At 44.7% G+C, this 19,452-nt stretch overlaps 2 protein-coding genes, 1 long non-coding RNA gene and 4 other non-coding genes across 8 annotated transcripts in view; 3 read left to right on the top strand and 4 right to left on the bottom strand.

Moving 5' to 3' along the window:
- The window catches only part of LOC141756678 (uncharacterized), a 254,987-nt gene that overhangs the window by 32,745 nt on the left and 202,790 nt on the right, over positions 1-19,452 (top strand). The gene's annotated exons all lie outside the window — the stretch shown is intronic.
- The window catches only part of LOC141756667 (delta(14)-sterol reductase TM7SF2-like), a 184,247-nt gene continuing 167,311 nt past the window's right edge, over positions 2,517-19,452 (top strand). For both annotated transcript variants that reach the window (XM_074616591.1, XM_074616590.1), the window contains exon 1: positions 2,517-2,542. In XM_074616591.1, the coding sequence (XP_074472692.1) occupies positions 2,532-2,542 (11 nt within the window). In that variant the 5' untranslated portion in view covers positions 2,517-2,531. The remainder of the gene's footprint in view (positions 2,543-19,452) is intronic.
- LOC141756186 (uncharacterized) lies at positions 7,500-11,740 on the top strand. Its single transcript, XM_074615738.1, has 8 exons — positions 7,500-7,599; positions 8,874-9,575; positions 9,765-9,836; positions 9,975-10,213; positions 10,575-10,628; positions 10,743-10,853; positions 11,018-11,095; positions 11,203-11,740. Exons 1-4 carry the CDS (start codon positions 7,539-7,541, stop codon positions 10,037-10,039), a joined length of 900 nt encoding a protein of 299 aa, XP_074471839.1. The 5' UTR covers positions 7,500-7,538; the 3' UTR covers positions 10,040-10,213; positions 10,575-10,628; positions 10,743-10,853; positions 11,018-11,095; positions 11,203-11,740.
- On the bottom strand, positions 13,879-13,951 carry trnav-aac (transfer RNA valine (anticodon AAC)). Its single transcript has one exon. It is a non-coding gene; the product is annotated as a tRNA-Val (tRNA).
- Positions 15,620-15,692, bottom strand: trnav-cac (transfer RNA valine (anticodon CAC)). The gene has a single exon. It is a non-coding gene; the product is annotated as a tRNA-Val (tRNA).
- Positions 17,349-17,421, bottom strand: trnav-cac (transfer RNA valine (anticodon CAC)). The gene has a single exon. It is a non-coding gene; the product is annotated as a tRNA-Val (tRNA).
- Positions 19,090-19,162, bottom strand: trnav-cac (transfer RNA valine (anticodon CAC)). Its single transcript has one exon. It is a non-coding gene; the product is annotated as a tRNA-Val (tRNA).

Raw genomic sequence — 19,452 nt, 5'->3', positions numbered from 1 at the left:
GGGTCTAAATATTGTATATTTGTGACATCACAAATGGGCAGAAATCCTGACAGCTTGTTTCAAATGCAGAGTTTCTGAATACGGGCAGTGTGTATTTCCCTGTGGATTGAGTGTTTTGATACTTTCACACAGTGGCGGCCGGCCAATAGAGGGCCACGGGGCCTGGCCCCACCCACCTTGAGCCACCAAAAAAAAAAAAAAAAAAATTATAAAATTATTAATTATAAAAATTATAAAAATTGTCAATATGTGTGTTTTTGACCTATGGAATATACCCGTAATATTTGTAAAATAGGATAACTGCGCCAAATATCTGCTTTCCTCCTTGAACTCTCTGCTAGTGCACCTCTCAGCTGCTCTGCTGCACGTGCACTTTCTGGGGCCAAATGGATTTGGCCCAAGGAAGGCGGGTCTAATAAGCAGTACAGCCAATCACTGATTAAAGATATATGATTACAAGCATGAATGACATACAATTCATCCAATCAGCGCCGTAAAAAAGACTTCCGGGAGGGCCAAACTGATTTGGCCCATGGTGTGCGCGCGCACGTTCACGTGTGTCTCTCTCTGTTCTCGTCAGGGCTCATGTCAGTTCTCGCGTGATCTTGTCTTCTCGTCTCTCGCTTCTCTCCACTTCTCTTCTCTCACAGCCCATTTTAACGGCATGACAATGGAACAGCCAAGCACTAGTAGCGCTACTCTTGCAAGACTCAACCCTAACCCTTGCCACTCAGAAGGACAGAAGAGCAAAGTTCCTTTATAAATGATCTGTCGTATGTTATATTAACATACTGAATTGTATGAATAAGATGTCCTTATGTCAGTGTTGGAATAAATGATAAAAATGTAACTGCAAAGTAGTAATGCGTTTTTGATACCTTTTTTTGCATTGAATCGTACTAGGATGTTTGTTGAAATTGATTGGCCCTACCCCAAAAAAAATCCACCAGCCGCCACTGCTTTCACAGTATTTATATAGGACTTAAGCCTGCTTTATAATAAAAAAACGTGAAAATCTCACTTTTTTATAATAATGGACCTTTAATGTTAGATGGCCTGTTATGTGATGTCTCAGCTAACATTACATAAAGTGAAATATACTGTTGTTGTGCTAGCTAGCTTAATGTTAGATGACCTGTTATGTCTCAGCTAACATTACATTAAGTGAAATATACTGTTGTTGTGCTAGCTAGCTTAATGTTAGATGACCTGTTATGTCTCAGCTAACATTACATAAAGTGAAATATGCTGTTGTTGTGCTAGCAAGCTTAATGTTAACTGACTAGTGGTGAAAAAACGATTCAGATAGCCTACAGTACTAAACTCACAATGTGAAAATACTCATCTCCACTACAAGTTCACGTCCTGCATTCAAACCTTACTTGAGTATGTAGGCTAAGTATTATCAGTAAAATGGGCTTAAGGTATCCAAAATTTAAAAAGTACTCATTCAGCAGTAACATTTTCCCTGTCAGTGTTTTCCTATTATATATGATGTTTCTGGATTAATATTACTTCTGCATCAATGTGTATGTTGCATTTTACTGCTGTACATGTTAAGCTAAGCTAATTTGAACTATTTTATATACTGTTGGGTAGTTTAATCTACAGCAATGCATCATATTCTCAAAGATCATAAATTATATTTGTAGCATGGCTGTCCTGTAAGAACCACGTATCTCTAAAAAGTCAACTTTTCATCAGAAAAACAGCCTTTTTTCAGCTTTGTTACACAGCATTTTCCTGCTGATCTGAGAGGGTTTCAAATAGTTTATTTAATTTAAGGAGGAGAAATCTCTCAACAAGGTTTTCACTGGACAGGAAGGGAATGAAAATCTGTAATCTGTAAAGTGACTAAAGCTGTTAGACAAATGTAGTGGAGCAGAAAGTACTATATTTGCCCCTGAGATGTAGTGGAGTGGAGTAAAAGAATAAAGTTGCATTAAATGGAAATACTTAAGTAAAGTACAAATACCTTGAATTTGGACTTAAGTACAGTATAACATTAGTTACATTCCACCACTGTAGCTGACTTTATTTAGCTGTATAGCAGTAGCAGACCAATGTTGGCTACTTGATATAGTAGTATGGTAGTATGTGCTAGTGTAAGCGATAGTTTGCTAGCGACATCCAGTGAGTTTGATATTGTTCAATGTTTTCATTGTTCTTTTTGTTATACAAGATACGAAGAAAATGCACAAGAGGAAATGCCATAAGACGATTGACTCCTTTTTCAAGTCAAGTAGTCATGTAAGTGGAGTTATAGTAACATGGGCTTGCTAGGTCTTTGTTTTGTAATTGCTTTTGCAATCCATGATACCAGTCATTCAATTTTATATTAGTACATTCATTTTGTTCTTGCATTATTGCTATGTAGGTTTTAATTTATGTAATTTAAAGCTGTTTGCTTGAGCTTAAAAACTATTTAAAAAAATCTGTACTAGCAACTCATCCTTATTTGTGCTCTTTTCTGCTTGTCTAGGATAAGCCATCATATCAGTCATCAACCTCAATGAGAGGGGACAACGTTAATGTTGCACAGGTGAGCAATCAAATTAAATAATTTTTTTAAGTTTTGTTCTTATGTTATAGTTAACGATGAGGACATTTTAGCGTGTGAGTGGTAGAGAGGCTTTCAGCAGGAGGCAGAAGAGATGGGGGGGGGGGCCATTCACCCACTCCGTTAAAATGACCGCTCCACCCCTGATTATGGAATTTTTGCCCAATGATGCCAAAAACATTGTGCCTACCCTCGCTTGCAAGATTTCTCTAATATTGTGTTACCCTTGTAAGAGTAGGCTTGGCTAAATATTGTAACAAATTTAAAAGTCGTTTATCCATGTTTTTTTTCTCTTTTATTCAGTTTGCCTTGATGGCAAACGGTCAATGCTGCTATTTGACACCTGAAGAAAAGCTCTGTATTGCATTCCAGTAAGTAGCAAGAGCATTGAGCAAGGAGAAGCAGATGTTTTTCATCTACAAAATGACATAAGGGAAAAGCATAAAATTAAAAATCAAGTCATCTCAAAGATTTTAGGCTGGCTAAATCATGTTGAATCATTGTTGAATGAAGCCTGATCACAACGTTGAATCATTGTTGAATGAGGCCTGATCATTTCCATATCCATATCCAATGAATTGCCACCTTATCGTGGTGGAGGGGTTTGTTTGCCCCAGTGATCCTGGGAGCTGTGTTGTCGGGGGCATTAGCTCCTGGTAGGGTCTCCCAAGGCAAAGTGGTCTCAGGGGAGGGGCCAGACCAAGAACGATTCACAGACCTCAGTGAGCGATATAAATTAGATATAGTAAGGCTCACTTCCACGCATACTCAAATGCCCCCGGCTGAGCACTGCTGTATTTGAGTTCTCCAGGGAGAACGAGAGGGTCGCCTCTCTGCGGCTGCGAGTCGCTGAGAGGAAATCTCTGACTGTTGTGTGTCCTTATGCACCAAACAGCAGCTCAGAGTACGCGGCCTTCTTGGGAGTCTCTGGCTGGCGTCCTGGAAAGGGCGCCTCCTGGGGATTCTATAGTTCTCCTGGGGGACTTCAAAGCTCACGTGGGCAACGATGGAGAAACCTGGAGGGGGGTAATTAGGTGGAACGGCCTGCCTGATCTGAACCCGAGTCGTGTTTTGTTGTGGACTTCTGTGCTAGTCATGGATTGTCCATAACAAACGCCATGTTCGAGCATAGGGCCATTGGTACCAGAACACTCTAGGCCTTAGATTGATGATCGACTTTGTGGTTGTTTCGTCAGATCTGCAGCCGTATGTCTTGGACACTCGGGTGAATAGAGGAGCAGAGCTGTCAACTGATCACCACCTGGTGGTGTGTTGGATCAGATGGCAGGGGGGGGCTGCCGGACAGACCTAGTAAACCCAAACGTGTAGTGAGAGTGAACTGGGAACGTCTGGCTGAGGCCCCTGTCCGCGAGGTCTTCAACTCCCACTTCCAGAAGAATTTCTCGCGCATCCCGGGGGAAATTGGGGACATGGAATCTGAGTGGGCCATGTTCAAAGCCTCCGTTGCGGATGTGGCTGCCAGCAGTTGTGGCCTGAGGGTCGTCGGGGCCTGTCGTGGTGACAACCAAAGAACCCGTCAAGGAGGCCGTCAAGCTGCAGAAGGCCTTTTGGGCTTGGTTGGCCCGGGTTCCCTGGAAACCGCTCACAGGTACCGGTTGGCCAGAAGGTCTGCAGCTACGGCAGTTGCAGAAGCAAAAAGGTGTGGGAGGAGTTCGGGAAGACCATGGCGAAGGACTTTCGTTTGACCTCAAGGAAGTTCTGGAAAACTGTTAGACGACTCAGAAAGGGAAAGCAGGGCTTGACTCAGGCTGTGTTCAGCGGGGGAGGAGAACTGCTTACCCGGACTGGGGATATCGTCGAGCGGTGGAAGGAGCACTTTGATGAACTCCTGAACCCGACCAACACGTCCTCCATAGGGGAGGCAGAGTTTGAAGACTCAGGGGAAGGCTTGTCCATATCCTTGGCAGAGGTCGCTGAGGTAGTCAAAAAGCTCCTCTGTGGCAAGGCGCCAGGGGTGGATGAGATTTGCCCCGAGATGCTGAAGGCTCTGGACATTGTTGGGCTGTTTTGACTGACTCTTCAGTGTCGTGTGGAAGTCGGGGACAGTACCTGTGGAATGGCGGACCAGGGTGGTGGTTGACCGAAGGGAGTGCTCCAATTATCGGGGTATCACACTGCTCAGCCTCCCCGGGAACGTTTATTCTAGGGTGCTGGAAAGGAGACTCCTACCGATTGTCGAACCTCAGATTCAGGAAGAGCAATGCAAATTCTGTCCTGGCTGTGGAACAGTGGACCAGGTCTTTACCCTTGCGGGGCTGTTGGAGGGGTCATGGGAGTTTGCCCATCCAGTCTACATGTGTATTGTGGATTTGGAGAAGGCTTACGAACGTGTACCCCCGGGAGTCCTGTGGGGGGTACTGCGGGAATATAGGGTACAGGGGTCGCTGTTACGAGCCATCCGGTCCTTGTATGACCAAAGTGAGAGCTGCGTCCGTATACTCGGCACAAAGTCAAGCAGGTCTCCAATGGGTGTTGGCCTCCGCCAGGGTTGTCCCTTGTCACCAATCTTGTTTGTGGTTTTCTTGGACAGGATCTCAAGGAGCAGCCGGGGGGAGGAGAGTGTCCGGTTCAGGGACCTCAGAATTGCGTCTCTGTTCTTTGCAGTTGATGTGGTTCTGGTGGATCCATCGAACCGTGACCTGCAACACGCACTGGGGCGGTTTGCAGCCGAAACGGTCGGGATGAGAGTCAGTACCTCCAAGTCTGAGGCCATGGTGCTCTGCCGGAAACCGATGGATTGCTCCCGCCGGGTGGGGAGTGAGTCTTTGCCCCAAGCAAGGGAGTTTAGGTATCTTGGGGTCTTGTTCACGAGTGAGGGTAAAATGGAGCGGGAGATGGGCTGCAGTAAAGCGGGCGCTGTACTGGACCATTGTGGTGAAGAGGGAGCTGAGCCGGAAGGCGAAGCTCTTGATTTACCAGTCCATCTACGTTCCAATCCTCACCTATGGTCATTTGGGTAGTGACCAAAAGAATGAGATCGCGGACACAAGCGGCCGAAATGAGCTCCCTCCGTAGGGTGGCTAGGCTCAGCCTTAGAGATAGGGTGAGGAGCTCAGACATCCGGAGGGAGCTTGGAGTAGAGCCATTGCTCCTTCGCGCTGAAAGTGGCCAGCTGAGGTGGTTCGGGCATCTGATCAGGATGCCTCCTGGACGCCTCCCTTTGGAGGTTTTCTGGGCACGTCCAACTGGTAAGAGGCCCCGGGGTAGACCCAGAACACGCTAGAGAGTTTATATATCTCGTCTGGCCTGGGAACGCCTTACGGTCCCCCAGGAAGAGCTGGAAATCGTTGCTGGGGAGAGGGACGTCTGGAATTCCCTGCTTGGCCTGCTGCCCCCGCGACCCGGCCCCGGATAAGGGAAAGAAAATGGATGGATGGATGAATTTCCATATTAATACAGCCCTATATTCAGAAACATTGCCTATTCACCACGTGATATCAGATGAATTAACAGCCTATAGTTTTACTATATGTTAAGCTATTTCTTTTGCTATTTAATATGATTTCATCACCTTTTGTGTCTCTCACAGCAACCCTGTCTCCTAGAAATCATGTTTGCATATTGTTTTCATAGTACCTGGTGTGGTAAGGAGGTAATAGCTGCCTGGATTATGTTCAGATACAGTACTTCTTTGAGTGAATGAAACACTGCACAACATTTCCTCTTTAATATTAATCATTTCTAGGAGACAGACACCTGACAGACACACACAGACACCTGAGACACACACACAGACACCTGACCAAACACATTGACACACATTATTAGCTGCTATTAATGCTTCTTAGCCTGCTCTAGGGATTTTTAAAGTATTCAAAACAAAAAGAAAAAACAAGGATTGTGTACCTTAACTATCAGAATTTAGCATTACTCATTTCATTAATTTGGTCGCGTATTCTCTCCATCTCCTCAAGTATAAAGTGCTGGTAAGCAAGCGGTGCTGTTGTACATTTAAAGCTACACTCCAGGCGATCTCAATCTCTTTCACACTGTCCTCATTCAAATGACTATAATCAGAGCTATTGTGTGCCATCATCAGCCATGAGTGGAATATCTTCCTCCTCGCCTTCCTCCAACTCACTTTCTCCGTCATGATCAGCGGATTGTGCGCTAGCTTTAGCCGGGCCGTCTGAGCCCGACTTCTTTTTTGTGAATGTTGTTTTCATGCTGATAATGGGAAGACTGAAACCAGGCTACAATAAACCCTTTTCAACAAATGACTAGATTCATGATGAAGGACTGTTTCTAATAAAATAGCCAAACAATGTGCAAAGCCTTAAGCATCTCAGAGCGAATCTCATCCACACCTGGCACCTTACCGCTGAAGAGCTTCTTAACTATCTCACACACCTCTGCCAGGGATATGGGTGACGCTTCCCCCAAGTCCTCAAACTCTGCCTCCTCCACGGAGGATGTGTTGGTCGGGCTCAGGAGCTCTTCAAAATGCTCGATAATATCTTCAGTCAGGGTCAGCAGTTCTGCTCCACTGCTGAACACAGTCTGAGCCAAAACCTGCTCTCCCTTCTTGAGTCGTCTAACGGTTTGCCAGAACTTCCATGATGCCAAAAGAAAGTCCTTTTCCGTAGCCTCCCGGAAACCAACATATGGTCGGAATATCACATTGCGTGCTGAATGGCTGCTAATTGGGAATTCTCCATTCTGCTGTGAAGTAACAACTGCTGCTGCTTTACAACTTTTGTCTTTCTTGTTGAATAATCAGCAGCTGGTAGAAAATGCTAAACTCCCCGTCGGGGAATCGAACCCCGGTCTTCCGCGCGGCACCCGGGGATTCTTTAGCTAAAGCGCCCTAAACACATTGCCGTTCATTCTCTATGGTAGTGCTGAACCACTACGGATGCAATATATCTTTGGCCGCTATTGTTTGTTTGGCGCCCTTTTTCCGAGGAGAGGAGGAGGAGTTGTTGTTTCCTTCGCCACTCTGGCAGTGTTGGTCTGGATGAGCTACACTTCGCATCGACTTGAGCTTGAGCTGCGCTGTGTGGACATTACGCCAAACGGTGAGTTATATTTAGATAAATAACGATTACCGACGTGTTACTATAATGTATCCTGGCGCTGTCTGACGTGTTCTTGCTTCTGTGGACGCTATAAAGTTAACGTTAGCCGTGTTTCTCCCGTTTATTGTGTCGCCGCGGTACTTTCGGATGAACTACAAGCTAACGTAACATTATTAACAATGAACCAACATGTTATTATAATGTATCCTGGCGCTGTCTGACGTGTTATAAAGTTGTCATTAGCCGTGTTTCCTCAGTTTATTGTGTCGAGCTGCTGCGGTACTTTGGGATGAATTACAAGCTAACGAAACTTAACATTCCTTAGGTTGAAAGCATCACGTTGTTAGTTAACATTAATGTCTAATGTAGCGTTAACTACGGTGTATCAGCAGCTTACATCAGCAGTAAGGTTAGATATAACGTTACTCTGGACACACTAACGTTACTTTACATACACACATTGACAGAATGATAAATGAACAAGCTTCATATGAATCATAAAGTCGTCGTGTTTGCACTTAACGCTGTTGTCACAGCATGTACTTATACTTAAGGTTTTTAATGCAGGACTTTTACTTGTAGCAGAGTATTTCTACACTGTGGTATCAGTACTATCAATGAAGTACAAGATCAGAGTACTTCTTCCACCTCTGTTAAAATGAGAGAACACCAGAATATTGTTTATTAATTGAGAACCAATGTCTCAGGGTTTTTCATACTTTGTCATGTTGTGTACAACGTACTATTCATGCTTAATTTTAACACTTATTATATGCTTCTATACCATATTACAATTTTCAAAATACTAAATAGGCCACGTTTGTCTGAGCTTGTCAAAAGCAGAATATATCAAATATAGTCTAATGCATGTCTGTTTGGGATAGGAAAGGTGAATTGAATGCAGGGCGTTGCTGGATAAGACACTTCACACTTCAGTGTTACTTGAGTCTGAATCACTGGTTGGGGGTGGGGGGGGCTGATCTGCCTCAACAACCAGAGCTCATCGTTAAGACATACACAAAGGCAGGCACTTAATCAAGGTACTATACAAAGTAGTAAAGGTAATATTAAAGTAAAGGTATTTGATATCATTTTTTCTTTCTTCAAAACCCTGATAAATACAGTGAGAATATGTAGACAGTAAAGGGGCTAGAGCTGAGATGTGAACCTCCTAATTCCTGCTCTCCCTTGAGACCCTCACTATTAACATTTGTTATGAAAACAATGCCTGTCTATAACATATTAATAGATCAATATGCTTTTCTTCATTACAGGTAAAATGCAGAAAACGTTTTTTTTCCCTGGGAGAATGAGTGTCACATTCCGCAAGGGACCACTCGGATATCTCCGTCAGGATCCAACGGATGCAGCCAAACTCCTTAAAGACAACCCCTCTCTACAGGACAAGTCTGCACCCGTGAAGGAGGAGCTGGTCAGGAAAAATGCACTGACTGTGATCATTTTAAGAGGAGGGGATGCTTCAGATAAAACTGAGGTGGCTGGAGAATACATCCTGCAGTTTGGGAAATATAAAGGGAAGTCCTTCCGCTGGCTCCTTGAAAATGACATTGGGTATACCATCTACCTAATCAAGAACCAGCAAAAGGAGGAGACTGCAGGAGTGTTCATGGCAGGGAGGCACAGCAAGGACAGCCTGCTGTCATTTGTGAGCTATGCCCTCAGCTTTCAAGAAATCCAGTCTCTTCTCAATTATGAGAAACAAAAGCCAGTTGTGACAGCAGCAGCAGCAGCATCAGAGGATGACCAGCTGGTTGGTTTTGGCTCTCGTGCCAAAAGCACCTGGAGAGAGATTTGGGACAGCAGGGATGATGGCTATGCAGCCTTTATTATGAGGAAAAGCTGTGCTCCAGGAACAAAGATGCACAAACTACAAGTGTACCTGCAGAAGAAGCTGCCCTCCCCCTCTGGCTCCTCTCTGGTGACACATGCCTCACAGGCCCCTGCTGAAGCCATGGGTGGGTCTTGTTTTCCATTTGTTTTGTCAAAAAAATGTATATGCTGTCATGGTATCCAGTGTATTTTAGTACACCAAAGGGAGTAAACTTCGTCTTCCATTATTTCAGTGGTGATTTTATTCATACTATCCTAAGTGCAGTAAAGCCATATTTTTAGTACATTCTAATTCTTGTCTGTTTGCATCACAGTGATGGATGAAGATGAAGAGCTGGAGAGAGCGATGCTGGGTATCTGTCCTTCTAAGCAACACGTGCAGAGCTGTGAGTAAACATTTGTTGTCTTATATTGGTTTGTTTCTACTGCCTGAAGATTCAAAATAATTTACAGTTCAGCCTGTTTAATATTAATTGTGTATTCTATATAGTTTATATTTAATTGTTTTTGTTTGTGTTTTACAGCTGTTTCTGCACCATCAGCATCAACTGCCAGACGACAGGCTTCGGGAACAGAAAGAGGTTCTTAACCAAACAAAAACGTCCTGTCGTCGACAGAGACTCTGGGACCATGAATTCTTATCCCAAACCGAAGCATGACATAAACCGTTCCTTCTCATGTTGACCATGTTCTGGTCATGTTTGTGTTTTGCTGTTCAACTTGTTGTCCTAGTGACTATGAATTGATTCCAGTCATGGCGAGGGTAAGTAGCACTCTTTATTCCAGTTTTTAGACTTATATGATGAATATATATATATATATATATACATATAGGACTGCTGTGGTTACTAACACTTGTATGCATGTGTTTGCAGTGTGCCATGTTGCTTCCCCTGCTTAGGCTAAATTGTAATGACTGACTACTAAATATTTATCCATACAGAACTAAACTGCATGTGTATGAATGAAATTCTTTATACTTTAATGTAACAAACAGTCTGTTTAACTATATAAGGCTGAGATAAGCAGGTGAAGTAAAAGATGGATAATGTATGCCTTTACTAACACCAGTTTTTTTTATATTGTCAAAATATAAATGACTGACAAGATTTTTTCTGTTGTAGTACCATCTGCTACACTGTCCACACCAACTGAACTGACGGGTTCACAAGTAGATGGTAAATGCATTATATTTCTTTTTATCCATTTAAACCTTTCTGTCATATTCCCTCTGATTATGTCCGTTATAAACCAATAATTGATTACTTTTTGTGGTCCTTATCTCCTTGCAGCCCCTGCTCTGCCGATGGTAAAGAGACCTGTGCCCCTTCCTCAGGAGCTGATGTTCCTGATGCCAGAAACACCAGGACCCTTGCCAACAGAGACAACTGTCACTGTCCCAGGTGTGTATTATTTTAACTGTATTTGCATCTTAAAAATATCCATATGTAGTGTCCATCGGAACTGTTCTCATTGATGTAAATCAGATACTGGTGCACAATGTCACAGTCGAGTTTTTTATTTATCTTACTGTGAATAATAATGAAATGTTTAATATTCTATATAGTGTCAGAGGCACTTCCGATTTCTCCTGAGACGTCTGCAGAGCCCATTCAACCGCCGCTGCAACCGCCAAGAGCTCAAAGTAAGTATTTGAATGTTCTTGATTTGGTTGTGTGCGTGTCAAAGAGATAAAATCAAGTCAACACACAATCTTAATAATTTGCTATGTCTTTCTTCTTGCCTGACCAGGTCAGCCATTACCCAGGCCATCAGCTGTCCCCAGCTGTCCTCCTCCACAGCTTAAACAGCATTTGCATAGGAATGATTCTGTCCCAAGCTTTTTGATCCATATTTTATTTATTTGTTTTTACCTTTATTTTATTCAGGGGGAGGTTCACTGAGGGCAATGCTCTCTTTTTCAGGAACGCCCTGATCACATTCACACAGTTACACATTCACACCTGGAAGCTGCCCAGTACAACCACAGTCTGATCTGCTGGTCACTGAGCAACTCCACTGGAGCGGTTGGGGGGGGCCTTGCTCAAGGGCATCTCAGTGGTGGTAATGAGGGAGGGCCACCACTGCCCCATATAAGCGGTTTATCAATGTAACCGTGATCACTGTAACCGGTTTCCACTGTATATACTGTATATTTTGCTCATGTAAATAATTATTACATTTATTATATACAATATTATATTTACTTTACCTTACATTTTTGTGTGATATATGTGTGACCTTGCAATATGGGCTCTGTTGAATATTTACTGTTACAGTTGTGGTTAATAAATACATTTAATTCACTAATGTCTACATGTCTCATTAATAAATTAATAATTTATAGTGAACAGTAAAGTCTCTAATTGAAGTAATTAAGTAATTGCAATTTAAATATTACACATAGGAAGAAAACTCTAATATAATTGGTTAATAGCTTTAAGTAAGTCAAGAACTTGATATAACCAGACTAGTCTAATCTAATGATAATCAGAAGAAGTAAATAACAAACTAAGACTCACATTTCTTGATTCCCAAATAGCTCATTATCTTTGATAATGTATCACAGACTTTGTACCAAGTGGGATTCGAACATGCTCCAGATAATCATTCTTAAATATTCAGGAGAAAACTGCTGGACCAAAGCCGCGTTTTCAGCACCCTGGACAGCGTTAATAAGTCTGCAATTTCATTGGCTGTCAGTGTATGCCACCTATACGCGACTTGCCCCCGCGTGTTAGGCGAACGTGATAACCGCTACACTACGGAAACCGATGAAAAGGCCCTTTTACGCATCTGGGCGCGTTAATGCACCTGCATACTTCACCGCAAACATTTCAAATGCCAGACGTCATGTTAGCTTTTGACTTGGAGATATCAGATGATAAATTCTAAACCGGATTCAGTCACAGCTGCTGTGTCATGGATTTGAGTGACAGTAAATGCAGTAGGCACGCTAACCATAAATGTCTATTTTATTAGAAACAGTCCTTCATCATGAATCTAGTCATTTGTTGAAAAGGGTTTATTGTAGCCTGGTTTCAGTCCTCCCATTATCAGCATGAAAACAACATTCACAAAAAAGAAAAAGATTTGAGCCACTGAGGTACAGAAACCCCCAAGTCAATGCTGAAAGGCATCACCTCCGAATTCAGCGTGACATGACATTGAGTGGTCTATTTACGTGGTTTCATCCACATTTCACATCTGCGATTTACCAGAGCCAACACAACCAAAATGTGTCGCTGTCCTTCAACTTCAATCATTCCCTGTATATCTCTGTATATTTCCCGTATACACTGGAACAGCGCCCCCTGCCCGTTGACGTGCCAAAAACAGGGATGAAGCAGTCCTCGTTAGTATAGTGGACAGTATCTCCGCCTGTCACGCGGAAGACCAGCTGCTGATTATTCAACAAGAAAGACAAAAGTTGTAAAGCAGCAGCAGTTGTTACTTCACAGCAGAATGGAGAATTCCCAATTAGCAGCCACTCAGCACGCAATGTGATATTCCTACCATATGTTGGTTTCCGGGAGGCTGCGGAGAAGGACTTTCTTTTGGCATCATGGAAGTTCTGGCAAACCGTTAGACGACTCAAGAAGGGAGAGCAGGTTTTGGCTGAGACTGTGTTCAGCAGGGGAGCAGAACTGCTGACCCTAACTGAGGATATTATCGAGCGGCGGAAAGAGCATTTTGAAGAGCTCCTGAGCCCGACCAACACATCCTCCGTGGAGGAGGCAGAGTTTGAGGACTTGGGGGAAGCGTCACCCATATCCCTGGCAGAGGTGTGTGAGGTAGTTAAGAAGCTCTTCAGCGGTAAGGTGCCAGGTGTGGATGAGATTCGCTCTGAGATGCTTAAGGCTTTGCACATTGTTTGGCTGTCTTGACCGACACGCCTCTTCAGTTTCGCATGGAGGTCCGGGACAGTGCCTGTGGGATGGCAGAACGGGGCCGTGATTCACATTTGTAAAAAGGGAGACCGGAGGGTGTGCTCCAATCATGAAGGTATCGCACTGCTCAGCCTCTCTGGGAAGGGTGCTGGAAAGGTGGCGCTAGCCTCAGATCAAGAAGGAGCAGAGCGGATTCCGTCCTGGTCATGGAACAGTGGACCACCTCTTTATCCTTGTATGGTTGAACAGAAACCCCCACGTCAATGCTGAAAGGTGTAAACTCTGAATTCAGCGTGGCATGACATTGAATAGTCTATTTACGCGGTTGTATCCAAATTTCACATCCGCGGTCGACCAGAGCAAACGCAACCAGAATGTCTCACTGTCCTTCAACTTCAATGATTCCCCGTGTATCTATATATTCCCTGAAGGAAGGAAGCCAAACACGATTTCAAGTAGTGTTACTTATTACCCGGTGTACTGGGAATACAACTCGGCAGACTTGGACAGTGAAAGAGTAAGGATGAACAAAGGAATGTGTTTCTGCCCAGTTTCGAACTGGGGACCTTTCGCGTGTTAGGCGAACGTGATAACCGCTACACTACGGAAACCGATGAAAAGGCCCTTTTACGCATCTGGGCGCGTTAATGCACCTGCATACTTCACCGCAAACATTTCAAATGCCAGACGTCATGTTAGCTTTTGACTTGGAGATATCAGATGATAAATTCTAAACCGGATTCAGTCACAGCTGCTGTGTCATGGATTTGAGTGACAGTAAATGCAGTAGGCACGCTAACCATAAATGTCTATTTTATTAGAAACAGTCCTTCATCATGAATCTAGTCATTTGTTGAAAAGGGTTTATTGTAGCCTGGTTTCAGTCCTCCCATTATCAGCATGAAAACAACATTCACAAAAAAGAAAAAGATTTGAGCCACTGAGGTACAGAAACCCCCAAGTCAATGCTGAAAGGCATCACCTCCGAATTCAGCGTGACATGACATTGAGTGGTCTATTTACGTGGTTTCATCCACATTTCACATCTGCGATTTACCAGAGCCAACACAACCAAAATGTGTCGCTGTCCTTCAACTTCAATCATTCCCTGTATATCTCTGTATATTTCCCGTATACACTGGAACAGCGCCCCCTGCCCGTTGACGTGCCAAAAACAGGGATGAAGCAGTCCTCGTTAGTATAGTGGACAGTATCTCCGCCTGTCACGCGGAAGACCAGCTGCTGATTATTCAACAAGAAAGACAAAAGTTGTAAAGCAGCAGCAGTTGTTACTTCACAGCAGAATGGAGAATTCCCAATTAGCAGCCACTCAGCACGCAATGTGATATTCCTACCATATGTTGGTTTCCGGGAGGCTGCGGAGAAGGACTTTCTTTTGGCATCATGGAAGTTCTGGCAAACCGTTAGACGACTCAAGAAGGGAGAGCAGGTTTTGGCTGAGACTGTGTTCAGCAGGGGAGCAGAACTGCTGACCCTGACTGAGGATATTATCGAGCGGCGGAAAGAGCATTTTGAAGAGCTCCTGAGCCCGACCAACACATCCTCCGTGGAGGAGGCAGAGTTTGAGGACTTGGGGGAAGCGTCACCCATATCCCTGGCAGAGGTGTGTGAGGTAGTTAAGAAGCTCTTCAGCGGTAAGGTGCCAGGTGTGGATGAGATTCGCTCTGAGATGCTTAAGGCTTTGCACATTGTTTGGCTGTCTTGACCGACACGCCTCTTCAGTTTCGCATGGAGGTCCGGGACAGTGCCTGTGGGATGGCAGAACGGGGCCGTGATTCACATTTGTAAAAAGGGAGACCGGAGGGTGTGCTCCAATCATGAAGGTATCGCACTGCTCAGCCTCTCTGGGAAGGGTGCTGGAAAGGTGGCGCTAGCCAATTGTTGAACCTCAGATCAAGAAGGAGCAGAGCGGATTCCGTCCTGGTCATGGAACAGTGGACCACCTCTTTATCCTTGTATGGTTGAACAGAAACCCCCACGTCAATGCTGAAAGGTGTAAACTCTGAATTCAGCGTGGCATGACATTGAATAGTCTATTTACGCGGTTGTATCCAAATTTCACATCCGCGGTCGACCAGAGCAAACGCAACCAGAATGTCTCACTGTCCTTCAACTTCAATGATTCCCCGTGTATCTATATATTCCCTGAAGGAAGGAAGCCAAACACGATTTCAAGTAGTGTTACTTATTACCCGGTGTACTGGGAATACAACTCGGCAGACTTGGACTGTGAAAGAGTAAGGATGAACAAAGGAATGTGTTTCCGCCCAGTTTCGAACTGGGGACCTTTCGCGTGTGAGGCGAACGTGATAACCGCTACACTACGGAAACCGATGATAAGGCCCTTTTACGCATCTGGGCGCGTTAATGCACCTGCATACTTCACCGCAAACATTTCAAATGCCAGACGTCATGTTAGCTTTTGACTTGGAGATATCAGATGATAAATTCTAAACCGGATTCAGTCACAGCTGCTGTGTCATGGATTTGAGTGACAGTAAATGCAGTAGGCACGCTAACCATAAATGTCTATTTTATTAGAAACAGTCCTTCATCATGAATCTAGTCATTTGTTGAAAAGGGTTTATTGTAGCCTGGTTTCAGTCCTCCCATTATCAGCATGAAAACAACATTCACAAAAGAGAAAAAGATTTGAGCCACTGAGGTACAGAAACCCCCAAGTCAATGCTGAAAGGCATCACCTCCGAATTCAGCGTGACATGACATTGAGTGGTCTATTTACGTGGTTTCATCCACATTTCACATCTGCGATTTACCAGAGCCAACACAACCAAAATGTGTCGCTGTCCTTCAACTTCAATCATTCCCTGTATATCTCTGTATATTTCCCGTATACACTGGAACAGCGCCCCCTGCCCGTTGACGTGCCAAAAACAGGGATGAAGCAGTCCTCGTTAGTATAGTGGACAGTATCTCCGCCTGTCACGCGGAAGACCAGCTGCTGATTATTCAACAAGAAAGACAAAAGTTGTAAAGCAGCAGCAGTTGTTACTTCACAGCAGAATGGAGAATTCCCAATTAGCAGCCACTCAGCACGCAATGTGATATTCCTACCATATGTTGGTTTCCGGGAGGCTGCGGAGAAGGACTTTCTTTTGGCATCATGGAAGTTCTGGCAAACCGTTAGACGACTCAAGAAGGGAGAGCAGGTTTTGGCTCAGACTGTGTTCAGCAGGGGAGCAGAACTGCTGACCCTGACTGAGGATATTATCGAGCGGCGGAAAGAGCATTTTGAAGAGCTCCTGAGCCCGACCAACACATCCTCCGTGGAGGAGGCAGAGTTTGAGGACTTGGGGGAAGCGTCACCCATATCCCTGGCAGAGGTGTGTGAGGTAGTTAAGAAGCTCTTCAGCGGTAAGGTGCCAGGTGTGGATGAGATTCGCTCTGAGATGCTTAAGGCTTTGCACATTGTTTGGCTGTCTTGACCGACACGCCTCTTCAGTTTCGCATGGAGGTCCGGGACAGTGCCTGTGGGATGGCAGAACGGGGCCGTGATTCACATTTGTAAAAAGGGAGACCGGAGGGTGTGCTCCAATCATGAAGGTATCGCACTGCTCAGCCTCTCTGGGAAGGGTGCTGGAAAGGTGGCGCTAGCCTCAGATCAAGAAGGAGCAGAGCGGATTCCGTCCTGGTCATGGAACAGTGGACCACCTCTTTATCCTTGTATGGTTGAACAGAAACCCCCACGTCAATGCTGAAAGGTGTAAACTCTGAATTCAGCGTGGCATGACATTGAATAGTCTATTTACGCGGTTGTATCCAAATTTCACATCCGCGGTCGACCAGAGCAAACGCAACCAGAATGTCTCACTGTCCTTCAACTTCAATGATTCCCCGTGTATCTATATATTCCCTGAAGGAAGGAAGCCAAACACGATTTCAAGTAGTGTTACTTATTACCCGGTGTACTGGGAATACAACTCGGCAGACTTGGACTGTGAAAGAGTAAGGATGAACAAAGGAATGTGTTTCCGCCCAGTTTCGAACTGGGGACCTTTCGCGTGTGAGGCGAACGTGATAACCGCTACACTACGGAAACCGATGATAAGGCCCTTTTACGCATCTGGGCGCGTTAATGCACCTGCATACTTCACCGCAAACATTTCAAATGCCAGACGTCATGTTAGCTTTTGACTTGGAGATATCAGATGATAAATTCTAAACCGGATTCAGTCACAGCTGCTGTGTCATGGATTTGAGTGACAGTAAATGCAGTAGGCACGCTAACCATAAATGTCTATTTTATTAGAAACAGTCCTTCATCATGAATCTAGTCATTTGTTGAAAAGGGTTTATTGTAGCCTGGTTTCAGTCCTCCCATTATCAGCATGAAAACAACATTCACAAAAGAGAAAAAGATTTGAGCCACTGAGGTACAGAAACCCCCAAGTCAATGCTGAAAGGCATCACCTCCGAATTCAGCGTGACATGACATTGAGTGGTCTATTTACGTGGTTTCATCCACATTTCACATCTGCGATTTACCAGAGCCAACACAACCAAAATGTGTCGCTGTCCTTCAACTTCAATCATTCCCTGTATATCTCTGTATATTTCCCGTATACACTGGAACAGCGCCCCCTGCCCGTTGACGTGCCAAAAACAGGGATGAAGCAGTCCTCGTTAGTATAGTGGACAGTATCTCCGCCTGTCACGCGGAAGACCAGCTGCTGATTATTCAACAAGAAAGACAAAAGTTGTAAAGCAGCAGCAGTTGTTACTTCACAGCAGAATGGAGAATTCCCAATTAGCAGCCACTCAGCACGCAATGTGATATTCCTACCATATGTTGGTTTCCGGGAGGCTGCGGAGAAGGACTTTCTTTTGGCATCATGGAAGTTCTGGCAAACCGTTAGACGACTCAAGAAGGGAGAGCAGGTTTTGGCTCAGACTGTGTTCAGCAGGGGAGCAGAACTGCTGACCCTGACTGAGGATATTATCGAGCGGCGGAAAGAGCATTTTGAAGAGCTCCTGAGCCCGACCAACACATCCTCCGTGGAGGAGGCAGAGTTTGAGGACTTGGGGGAAGCGTCACCCATATCCCTGGCAGAGGTGTGTGAGGTAGTTAAGAAGCTCTTCAGCGGTAAGGTGCCAGGTGTGGATGAGATTCGCTCTGAGATGCTTAAGGCTTTGCACATTGTTTGGCTGTCTTGACCGACACGCCTCTTCAGTTTCGCATGGAGGTCCGGGACAGTGCCTGTGGGATGGCAGAACGGGGCCGTGATTCACATTTGTAAAAAGGGAGACCGGAGGGTGTGCTCCAATCATGAAGGTATCGCACTGCTCAGCCTCTCTGGGAAGGGTGCTGGAAAGGTGGCGCTAGCCAATTGTTGAACCTCAGATCAAGAAGGAGCAGAGCGGATTCCGTCCTGGTCATGGAACAGTGGACCACCTCTTTATCCTTGTATGGTTGAACAGAAACCCCCACGTCAATGCTGAAAGGTGTAAACTCTGAATTCAGCGTGGCATGACATTGAATAGTCTATTTACGCGGTTGTATCCAAATTTCACATCCGCGGTCGACCAGAGCAAACGCAACCAGAATGTCTCACTGTCCTTCAACTTCAATGATTCCCCGTGTATCTATATATTCCCTGAAGGAAGGAAGCCAAACACGATTTCAAGTAGTGTTACTTATTACCCGGTGTACTGGGAATACAACTCGGCAGACTTGGACTGTGAAAGAGTAAGGATGAACAAAGGAATGTGTTTCCGCCCAGTTTCGAACTGGGGACCTTTCGCGTGTGAGGCGAACGTGATAACCGCTACACTACGGAAACCGATGATAAGGCCCTTTTACGCATCTGGGCGCGTTAATGCACCTGCATACTTCACCGCAAACATTTCAAATGCCAGACGTCATGTTAGCTTTTGACTTGGAGATATCAGATGATAAATTCTAAACCGGATTCAGTCACAGCTGCTGTGTCATGGATTTGAGTGACAGTAAATGCAGTAGGCACGCTAACCATAAATGTCTATTTTATTAGAAACAGTCCTTCATCATGAATCTAGTCATTTGTTGAAAAGGGTTTATTGTAGCCTGGTTTCAGTCCTCCCATTATCAGCA

The sequence above is a fragment of the Sebastes fasciatus genome, chromosome 18 (genome assembly GCF_043250625.1).
Source record: "Sebastes fasciatus isolate fSebFas1 chromosome 18, fSebFas1.pri, whole genome shotgun sequence".
NCBI lineage: Eukaryota > Metazoa > Chordata > Actinopteri > Perciformes > Sebastidae > Sebastes > Sebastes fasciatus.
This window is presented reverse-complemented; position numbering and strand designations above follow the sequence as displayed.

What these genes read in the sequence shown, in the direction of transcription:
- LOC141756186 (XM_074615738.1), top strand. Translation starts at nt 7,539, where the DNA reads ATGAGCTACACTTCGCATCGACTTGAGCTTGAGCTGCGCTGTGTGGAC. An exon ending in TGTGGACATTACGCCAAACG is followed by an intron (nt 7,600 to 8,873) that starts GTGAGTTATATT and finishes TCTTCATTACAG; the next exon opens with GTAAAATGCAGAAAACGTTT. An exon ending in TAAGCAACACGTGCAGAGCT is followed by an intron (nt 9,837 to 9,974) that starts GTGAGTAAACAT and finishes TGTGTTTTACAG; the next exon opens with CTGTTTCTGCACCATCAGCA.